At 41.4% G+C, this 11,590-nt stretch overlaps 1 protein-coding gene across 1 annotated transcript; it reads right to left on the reverse strand.

The window, feature by feature from the left end:
* On the reverse strand, positions 1–3,248 carry tap (basic helix-loop-helix neural transcription factor TAP). The gene is made up of 2 exons (XM_013319619.1): positions 3,144–3,248; positions 1–1,231 (listed from the first exon to the last, which is right to left on the reverse strand). The coding sequence occupies exons 1-2, from the start codon at positions 3,153–3,155 to the stop codon at positions 80–82; spliced, it is 1,164 nt and encodes a 387-aa protein (XP_013175073.1). The 5' UTR covers positions 3,156–3,248; the 3' UTR covers positions 1–79.
* Positions 3,249–11,590: the final 8,342 nt, after the last annotated feature.

Here is an 11,590-nt window from a genome sequence, read left to right on the forward strand (position 1 = left end):
TAAAATTGTAAATAACATGAAAATAGTTTTTACAAATTCATAGTGACTAGATAATTTCACAACCTTTTTGGGCACATCATCAAATTTGAGCGTTAATCATATTATTCCTGTAATAACTTCCATAATAACCCTGTTCGTTGTAGTAATAGTCGTGGTGCGAGGGAGTTTCGGCAAGGCGAGGCGCACTAGCCGCCGTCGCCGGCCACCACCCTTCGCCGCGACCCACCTCAAGGTTTGTTACATTTGAATGGCTCGCGGCACTCTCAAACGCCGTTTTAAATATTTCGTAGTGTTTCTGATTAAAATAATCTTCAGACTCGTTAAATGCTGGGAAGTGATATCCGCTGTCGTCATGGCGGCCGCTGGCGGAGTCGCCGGGCGCGGAGAAGAAGCCGCTGCCCGTGGCGGATGCGATGCAATTGCCGCCCGCGTTATTCACGGACACAGTTACGTTGCCCACGTTGATCAATACGCCTTCCGATGTACGTAAGAAATTAGATCCGTCAGGGAAAGGTTTGCTGAATCCCTGGAAACTTCTGTAGTCGCCGTCCGCGGCGTAGTCCTCGCTCTTGTTGGCTAGCAGAAATATATCTCTAAACGCATCTTTATGTAGTTTATCGGGCGGCGCGAGGCAGTTGTCCATCAGTCCGCAGGCCGGAGTGGGGTCGGCGCGCCCGCCGTCTAGCGCTTGCAGCGTGCGTCCGAGGGCAAGTATGTAGTTGTGCGCGAACCGCAGCGTCTCTATTTTGGTGAGCTTGGTGTCCTCGGGGAAGGCAGGCAGCGCGGCGCGCAGCCGGTCCAGCGCTTCGTTCAGCATGTGCATCCTGTTGCGCTCGCGGTCGTTCGCCTTCATTCGTCGGTTCCTTTTGATTCGGATTATTTGCGACGGGCTCTTGCATCTTGTAACTCTATTTTTTCCATTTGCATATTTTCTTTTCGGCTCGTTTCGATCCTTTGGTTTTTTCTCTTTCGACTTGACGGGAGTCGACGTGTCGACACCCGGGAGGAGGTCGTCCTCGAAGCTCTTAATAGCTTCTATTGAATCCTGGAAAATGTAACCGAATTCTTTATCGAAGAGCCTTCGCCTCGCGTTAGTGTGTTTATGCGGCGTGAGGGTGGTACGTTGCGCAGAGTGGCAGGCGGGCGAGTTCTCCAAGCCGGAGTCGCAGCTGCAGGCACTCTCGCTCAGCTCGCAGTACTCGTCGAGCGCGGCGCCGCTCACACTGCGCGCCTGCAACACACGTGCAACACACGTACAACACACAATACAAACTGGACAATCACATACAAAGTATAAATATGTTGACTTTAAAATGAAGTTCATTGAAATTACGACTGTGCTAGTACTTTACATATTAAGCCATACTAATATTATAAATGAGAAAGTAACTCTGTATGTCTGTCTGTTTGAGCTTGCGTGAAAGCAAAAACTAGTAAACCTATTGAAATTTGGTACACAGATAGTCTTGAGGCTGAGAAAGGACCGGCTACTTTTTAACGCGAAAAAGTGATTGAAAAGGGGTTGGAAATTTATATGGAAGTATCGACATTTTTACATATAGAAGCTAAAAACTTATTTTTTAGGCTGTTTATTTGATATAATATGACATAAAATTTTTGAAAATGTTTTACCTTCGAGTGAGCAAAATAACAACAGGAGATAAAAGTTTGTACCTATTATTATAGAACATGTAAGGTTTATGTGAATGTTTTGTCAGTTTAATATGTTTTAATTATTGTGTATTTTAAGTGTCAGTAAAATAAGAAGAAAATAAATCATTGAAATTCTACCCAAAGATATGATTTTACGCGGACGAAGTGGAGGCCACAGCTAAGTGTAAGTACAAATACAAAGTACAAATTTGAGGGGAATATTTAACTGTAATATTGTAGAAACGTGATTCATGTTAAATATGTCATTTGTTTGAAGTTAATGGGGGTGTCAGCCAGGGCACCCCTGTTGCGCGGCCAGTCGCGGTGCGCCCACGTGCTCGGCGGCAGGTTACGCCGCCGAGTCAATTGAACTTTATCACATTCCGTTTCCGGTCCGTGATTTCCGGCCGAGCGACATATGTTTTTCAAAGGGGGAACGACGTGTTTTATAATTGAGTTCAGTGGATTACTAAATTTATTATTTGACTTGCAATCAAGTATTTTCTTCACTTATAAGGTCGCCCCGGCCGCACCTCGCCGTGCCATAAACACGGCTTTATCGCGTGGACAATTAGTAAACGCCGCGCTGTAAGATATTTTACAATTCTGGGGATATAATTACTTTCTATACAAAAATTTGTCCCACAGCCTGACTTGATTGTTTTACGTGGCTCGCGACACTTGCACTTGCATTTGGCTACCGTTATAAAAGACCGCTAGGGGCGGCGAGACCTCATTGTCCCCGCGCCGCGCCCAGCCCCGGCGACCGCACATCTACATCTATTGATGTGTGAAAAACGTCGTCCTCGGGATTATGCTACCCATAATTATGAATAATTTCTTTATTCTGAAGAATAACAAAAATAAAAAGAAGGCAGAAGATGGAAACTTTGAAAATGTCTCTTGCGTAAAAACTTTGCTTTTAAAAAACAGTAAAAACTTCCTCCGATTTCTTTGTACGTGCAAGATTCATTTTGTCATTCATTTCATTTCGAAAAATAAAGAAAAAAATGTTTCATCTTTATAAGAATAATAAAATAAAACAAATGTGTCTTACCCCCACAAGGAGGAGTTCCACCATGTTTAAAAATGAATAATGAGCCGTCGCTAGTTATGATTCAATGTGTAGACAGAAAGTTTCATTGGAATATATTCAGGTCGTACTGGACAAAAACAAAATAAACATAATATCCGTTGAGTAAGAACATTGAAGTTGTCCAGTGCGGCAAGACCAGGCTGCCGGCAAATTCACGTCACTACTTCAATATTAGTGGCTGGCGCGATCATCCCTAACTTCTTGCACTCTTTCTTTAATTTAACAAAAAATATAAACATCACATATAAATTATTATATATCTATAATTTAATATAGATTTTTGGTTTATTCATCGGTTATTGATGAAAATTATTAAACGTTTGACAATACGCAAATCGAGTAATACTTTCACTAAAATAAGACATTAATATGTAGTATAAAAATATAAACTCACTTTGTCATGCATCACTTTAATGTTTCGAGCGAAGTCGCGGCGCACTCTCTGTTAAACTAAATAGTGAAGCTCTGTGCAGCTCGGCTCGAGCCCGGTCCCGATGCGGCTTGGCTTGTAGTGTGTAGCGTGTCGTGTGGCCGCCGGCCGCGCACTGCCGCGACCGCGCCTACGCCCGACGCCCGCGCCCTCCGGCAGCGCGCCTTCCGAGGGCGGCTCTGGCACCGACACGCCCACAACAACACATCTCTCGCACAGTCCCTCGTTGCACCTTGTTGCACATGCCTAATGCCAATGCCTAAGTCTAATGCCTACCTCCCACCAAGCAGCCTTAGGGATCTGTGTATGCGATGTCATTAATAGGATTACCTCAAAATTGACCAAATTAACCTTTTTAAACAAATCAATACTTCAGGATTTTGATAATTCATCCTGTGTGAAGACGAAATCGCGACCTAGCTAGTTTGTTTCACCTCAGACCCCCGCTGCCCGCCCTCTCCCCGCCCTCTCCCCGCTATTCGGCAGGCTTAATGGCGCGTAAAATGTATAACATTCGACATTAACGCTTAACCCTTTGTCGATATCGACAAGCAATAAATAACACAAATATTGAATCAGGCACGCCGCGTACGTGACGGATTTTTTATAATTCGCCTCGCCTCGCCTCGCCTCGCCTCGCCGATATACCGATATACCGTACTTTCTCCCAATAACTATTTTAGTAGTAAATAAGGACTTTTTTAACAGATAATAGAATAAAATAGGCGTAGAATATAAAGATTTTTATAATGTTTTACAGCAGAAGCCGGCAAATGAACAAACGGTCACTTCGTATCACTAAAATGGCGGTGTGACCGTTGCCCACATTCAATACGACGAAAGGTTGCAGATATGTAGGTCGCGAATGTTTAACGGACAGAGGAGAAGGAGGTTTACATTAATGTCGCTTCACCTTCACATAAATCCCTTATTAGAAAAGGATAAAACTTTGGTCTCCGGCACATACTTACATACACCTCAATGATAGTGTTACACATACATAACACTATCATTGAGCTCGTGGTTATTGCAGCAGCCAACGCATTGCATCCCACCTGCGTTGTAATACCAAAGTCTCTTACGCGATAAAAATAAAAAGTGAAAAATAATGTCTATGAGCAAGTTAATGTTTAGTTTCATATAACCAGGTACAATTGGGCTTTTCATTGGCTTTCTCATGTGTTGCTGCATCTGTTTCGGGGAATTGCTCAATTTATTATTTGCCTTGGACATTATTATTGTACAATATATTTATTATAATTACATAAACATATTTGTATTCATCATACAAAAAATAAGTTTTTGTGCATTTCTAACTTGTATTTTAATTATATAAATAAATAAATAACTTGCTCGCCATCACAAGGTTATGTACATACGAGTATGTACGTTGATGAAATTTATTTATAATTAGTCGGATTGGATTGGATTGGATTGGATTGGATTGGTCGGGTCGGGTCGGGATATGGCAGAAGTCCCAGAAGTTATGTTAATATCATTTACCACCATTCACTTGATAAATCTCAGGATTATGTAGTTCGAAAACATAGAAGTAAATACACGAAGTAAACATTAGTTTTCGGCAAACGGTAATCAATTAACAACATTCCTCGAATTTAAGCTTTTAACCTTATGAAGTTATCCGACAGGCGTACATTGCTAGACATGTCTTTATTATATCAGCTATTAAACAATCTACAAGATAATTCAGATCTGCTCAGTCGTTTCACCTTTGATGTCCCAGATCGCTTGCCGCGCCCCACGCGATTACCATCCTAACCCACAGAACATATAAAACAAATTTGGGCCACCATTCTCTAATTCCGAGGTTGTGCAGATTACTGCAACACTTTATAAACAACGATAGCTCCATCGATATATTCCATGACAAATTACCCATATTTAAATCAAAAATAGTTGGTGTATTGAATCCTAGTGAAGTCGCACACGTCTAACATTCTGTTTCTAGTTTTGCTAAAGTATGTATATTTTTTTATATACACGCTTTTAATTGTGGTTTAATTTACAATTCGTTTAAATACCTACTCATTAAATTCTGATTTTTTAGTTTAATATTGTTTGTAATTTACTTTATTTTCATACTCATTTCATTATTACATCAAACATACATAACTACGATCGTTTTATTAACAGGTGCCGGGGCAATGTGCGGAGATGTCGGCCCCGCGCCCGCCTCCTTACGCCGCCCGGTCCCATTCAAAGTTACAACTATGCCGTTTAAAATAATAAATAAAAAGCGAATGTAGAAAGGGGTCGTTTAGTTACTCTGCAGTCGCCACGCTCGAGGGCTCATGAATGCATTAAAATGCGGCTCCGCGCCGCACCGTGCCGTGCCGCGCCGCGCCGCGCCGGCAGGCAAAGGGTTGCCGAAGGACACACGCTCCTACGATCGATGTTGTTATCGATATACATACAGTGTCCTGCTACGAGCTACATTTAATGAGCTTGCAATTCTCGCAATTAAATACTAAAAACGATGAATCTTAAATATTAATTCTTACTTTTTACTAATCTTATTTCTTTTCTTTACTTTTTTAAAGTTGAATTTACATACATAATAATTCCGTACAGTCAATATTATTTTATAGTATTTTACAAACATGAAATCGGCAATCTCACAACGATAAATGGGTTTTTTTAATATTTGGCATATATGTTCAATTTAGTCTGGAAGAACACAACATATAAGCTCCTAATAAAGATTTTCCTTCCATGCAGACGGAGTCGCGGATTCAGCTATAATAAATGAAATAAATCATTCGTGCACCTCAGGTGTACATCACCGCCTGCCGCCAGCCCCCAGCCCCCAGCCCCCAGCCCCCAGCTCCTAGCACCCAGCCGCTACTACTTTTTTATGACTCTAATAAAGAAATATTTTCACTGACTTAGGCTACGTGAAGGAGGTCAGTTGCAGGTAATTACTGATCATTGATGAACGATATTGAAAGAGATTTATCGAAAGTTCAGGAGCATCACTAAGTTGAGGAGCGAGGGGCACGCGCCCTCCCTGCGCACCCACCCGCTCGCCACCGGCGGCGCGCGGATCATTGTTTGCTTGTTTAACTGTGAGCCTGAGGCCGAGGCTTATCCATCGAGTTTATTTAACGATCCGGCTAATAAAAGAACCGGTTTACAAACTTGACAACAGCAAATGATCTTTTACCATCTAATTGCGGTGTTTGTTACGAACAAATTGCGTCATCAATAATTTCTATAGTATGAATAGTGCCGAAGCGTCTCTCTACACTCCTCTTCTATGAACCGCAAGGTAATCTGACAATAAGTGATTGACATAGCACTTGAACAGTTTTCTACAACACATCTCAAATGAGTTGGAACATTCAAACTGACAAGATCAATTGGATTCAGACATTAATGCATTGTAGGTTCCCAAGATATTATCAAAGAAATGTTTTGTAACGAGGAACGTTGTAATAATATTAAAAATAAATAAATTGTGAAAATTTTGATAAAATCATAGAATACTCTCCGGCTTATGATGTCCGGTGCCCACCTGACCTGCGGAGAAAGATCAACTTTTAATGTTCTAATTATTATAAATTCTACAAACAAACAAGACCGAACTCAAAAATGTTTGTATAAGCAGGAGTTGTGTATAGAGAGAGAAACAAACAAGTTGTAAACATGACGCTAATCCTTTAAACATTTACACTCAAAGTAGCGAAGTAATCCGCGTTGCGAAGCGCCGAGCGTTGAGCGGGGCGCGGGGCGCGGGGCGCGGGGCCGGGGCCTCGGGGTCGCTTTGTCATGGTAAAAGGTCTGCAGCGGAGGGCGGCGAAAGGGTTGTAAACAATGACGTAGCTAAACGTCGCGGAGAACTAAACGTTCATACATGCTCACACAAAGCACTATGGGGCTTTTAAAAGCACCACTTTGAAAGGGTAATCGTTAAAAAATTACAAAACCTCTTTAGCATCATTTTTTATTTATTTTTACATTTCATAACAATGACTATATTTTGGTTAATCTTCACATGATCAAATCTACTTAAATAGAGGTCGCGAAAATTTTTTATCGAACTTAATAAGATAAAGCTAATTTTGTAACAGTCGCCGCTTGGCGTGGGCGCTGGAGACTGCGGTGTCGCGACTCACGACCTCGGCCTGGCCGGTAGCATCGCGGACTAACGGACGCCTCGATAACGTAACATTATCAATTCAATATCGTACACATAAAAATAAAACAAAATAATTACTGCATTTTTACTGATAATATTAATCAGGAAAGGACTGTGTTTGCTCGCCGGCGCGGCGCGATGCGGTGGTGCGGTTCTCATTTAATGAAATATGAAGCTAATGAAACCGTGAGAACATGTAAACGAACGGCAGGCGGCGGCGGCGGCGGCGGCGGCGGCAGTCAGATATCGGTACAGTGATATTTTCGCAATAATATTTCATTTGTTGAACGGTGGGCGGAGGGTGGAGAGAGGGGGCGCAATCAACGCGTACTCGCGGACGAAGCATGTTGCCGCGTTCAATGTTCCGAGAAAATCTCCACTCTTGTAAAGAAAGCTATCTCGACAGTTGAGCTTGACACTGAAACTCCGTTACCTCATCAAGGTAATGAATTCCCAAGTGCATCCCAGTGCCACAAGGTTGAGGCATGTGTGTGTGTGTGAGCTGTTTGCTATTCCTCTATAGCTTTACACTAATGACAATTACGCGGTACATTTTTAGCCCAATTCGCCGGTGACAGTGTGCATTTTTACGTTTTTTTTTATATCATAAGGTGGCAAACGAGCGAGCGGCCACCTGAAGTCGCTGAAATAGCGAAGTGACTGTTGCCCATAGACATACGCAATTGCATATACGTTGCCTACCTTTAGTCGATGGAGGAGAGGATGCACAGAAAGAAAACATTTCCATGCATCCCCTCATCCGGAAGGTCCACTTCCACGTCCCATCTTTTTCTTATAAGAAAAAGAGTGGGAAGGGAAAGAGGACTAAATTAGACCTCCGGGACGCACACTCATCAGACGAAACTGTGTGGTCGTAGTATTTCACCGGGCGAGCCGGGCTAATTCGTGCCAAGATGTTAAAGCGGGCTCTACCACTGTTAAAATGTTATGCCCGTCGTCGGGCCGTCGGCTGTTAGTGTGCCAGCGGGTCAAGCAAAGCAACTACACGCTTCCACATGGTGTTAGCTTCACTTTGTTCACTAATCTACTGAAATATACTGAGACTGTCTCAGTTCCCGCACCTCGGCGCAAATAAATCCTTTACAATTTTGCATCTAGTTACTCGATACTTGTAAAGAACACATTAAAGCATTCCAGTTTGTGTCCACATTTATCACTCGATGAACTCACGCACATGTTTATCACGGTGCGTTGTCTAAAAGTCGTACGACATACGTAGCTGTTCGTAGGCAGCGCGCGGCGTAGCGGGCCTACGGCGCGCCCCAGCGACCCCGCAGCGTGTTTACGCCGCGGCGGCGCACGTGCTAGCGTCCACTCAACCAAATGTTATAAACAAACATTAAAACCAAAAAATATTGCATTATTTGCACAATTGTCCTGTACAGTGCAGATATCGCGAATAATGGCCTTAAAAAATGACTCCTGGCCGCAATAAAATTGATAATCTGGCTAATCCTTGTTTGCTTTGAATGTGCGTGAAGTGGGTGGCCAGATAAGGTGGCAGGTAGTCGCAAGCGGCCGTTTCTATTGGCTCGTTGGCACAACAGTATCGCCCGGCCGGCGCCGGCGCCCTCTATATTGCCCTTGCTAGAAACGTTTTATCGTTTATTAGCTCGTTTGATTTATATTTAATCGGGACATAGAAATATGAAGGTAAGCTTGACACTAAAAATATTTTAGCGTAGAGTACAGTTAGCGGCGAGCGCGAAAGAGGCGCGGTGCAATAGCGACACGGTGCTGGTCAGAGCGAGGCGTACCGCAGCGCGGGCCTGCGCCGGCTCCGCTCGTAATTATTCTCAGCAGAGAGTTTACTTTGTGAACTTATTTCATATTTATATTTTATTGAGGAAAATAATGTTCCATTAATGTATTATCCAAACCAACCTCCATCGCATTATTTAATGGTGTGTGGTGTCTGTGGTGAAGTAGCAGCTGCACTCCGCAGTCGCAACGCTCGCAACTCAAGTAGCACACCACATCATTGGTCCCTCTTTTGAAAATTTTAAAATAAAAAAGCTACTATTTTAATTTTTTTTTGAATGGATATCTAAGGCGCTGAAAGCCGGAAGCTAAAAGCCATAAACCGCACGCCTCAAACCGCAAACCGCAAGTCATAAGCCGTAAAGCGCGGCGCACCATGCAGCTCAATGTCAATGTCTTCTATCTATAGATGTAGAACATACTCAGGAAGAACACATCGGCTACTCTGTAAGTTTTTATTTTACTCCGCGCGGACGGAGTCACGGGCTACAGCTCGTATTATTATATAGATACTATCCGCCTGGCTTCGCCCTGATGTTAAACAATCTATACGTCTGATTTATTTTCTGTTATAACACTTCTGATGATGTACCGTCTATTTTTAGAATGAACCGTGAGTGTCAACGGAGAGTGATTTCTTGATAGGGCTTAGTTTAGAGCTTGATATCTACTTAGGGTAAGTTGCATCAACTAACTATAACTAAAAAGGCTACGGTTGCGCAAAAATTCTTTGTACCTTTTGAACTTTCGTCAAACTGACGTCATATTTTACGGTAACTATAACTACTCAATTTTGGACGGTTACGGTTAGCGTTAAGGTAAGTTTGTGTCAGTAGTGTGTATGTCAACTGTCACAATTTAATTTAAAATAAAATTACAAATAACAGCGAAAAGTCACTTTTGACACTTTCTGACAAATAGATTGTAGTTATGGCAATGTAAAAAAAAAATTACCCATGTAAATATCAGGGAGAAAATATCATTTATCACTTGTCACCCTTTTAACTTATAACACTGGTAGAGCCTGCTTTAACATCTTCGCACTAATTGGCCCGGCTCGCCCGGTGAAATACCACGACCACACAGAAGATAGGCGTGAAGTGGAAGCAATTCCGCGTTTCGTCTGATGAGTGTGCGTCCCGGAGGCCTAATTTAGTACTCTTTCTCTTCCCAGCCTTTTTCTTATAAGGAAAGGATGGGAAGTGGAAGTAGACTTTCCGGATGAGAGGAAGGGAAGGGAAAATATTTGTTTTTCAGTGCATTCTCTCCTCCGTCGGTTAAAGGTACGCAACGCAACACATGCAATTGCGCATGTCTATGGACAACGGACACTTCGATATTTGAGTGTTTTCAGGATATAAAAAAAAAACTTTAACTTTAACGTAAGATGTGATGCTGCAACGATCGGTTGTCAATGTTGATGTTACTGTTATAGTTATCGTTATAATTAACCATAACGAATACTCTAACCGATGTTTTGATGCAACTCACAATTAATCAATTGTCAGAATGTTGGAGCGCGACGGGCAATTTTAATCTTTAATAATGTGCCTGAAAATTTTTATATTTGTACAGAAGCTACATTCATATTTGAGCGTGCAAGTGTTGGCGCGAGCGACGACGCGACGACGCGACACCACGCCGATATACGAGTATTGCAACCAATGCAAATGTACTCTCTATAGGTATTATAAGTATTTGCCTTAGCTCTGCAAGCCTCGGCCAACGTGAATAGCCGGCTTAAGCAAGTGTATTACTCACAATATAAACAATTAAAGGTCGATTTATAGGTTTTCTTTTTTTTCCATGATCACGAGCTATAAAACGTGATATGTTGTGTCTATTTAATTTACACCATTTTGGTAACTCTATAAGAGATGAGACAAAATCCTCCTTTAAGAAATCCATCAAAGTAATGCGAAGTTGAATAACAAAAAATAACCGAATCAGTCGAATTGTATGCCATTAATGTTGACGTCGCCCACAACGAATAACTGTGAGCTACCGAAAATCGGTCTTGTAAAAAAATTTATCCAACAGATGGGTACTGTAATTTAGTTATTTTATAATCTTTTGAATTTATTACAGTTATATGGCTATGTATCGTATGATTAAATTAAATACATTTCTTTTTTTTTGCTTATGAAAACCATATTTTGGTGCAATATTTTATTTCTTTAATTAGTTATGAAGGATAATGTAGTAATAGAAAGAAACCTTTTTTTAATATTGTAATTCAAAAACAATAATCACGAAATTTTCGATTGAAAGTTGTATGAGAACATCAATCGAAAATCGAAAAAAATCGTAATCGATTTTGGACAACCATATCTAATGAATTGTCAAATAAATTGTTAAAATAATCTATCTTAAATAGATAAACTATATAAAAATGAATTTTGTGGGTCAATCCGTAAAATGGACTGTATTTGTATCGTCTCCCCTATTAAATTTACCTTTAATATTGACA

Source organism: Papilio xuthus, unplaced genomic scaffold (assembly GCF_000836235.2).
Source record: "Papilio xuthus unplaced genomic scaffold, Pxut_1.1 DF826115.1, whole genome shotgun sequence".
NCBI lineage: Eukaryota > Metazoa > Arthropoda > Insecta > Lepidoptera > Papilionidae > Papilio > Papilio xuthus.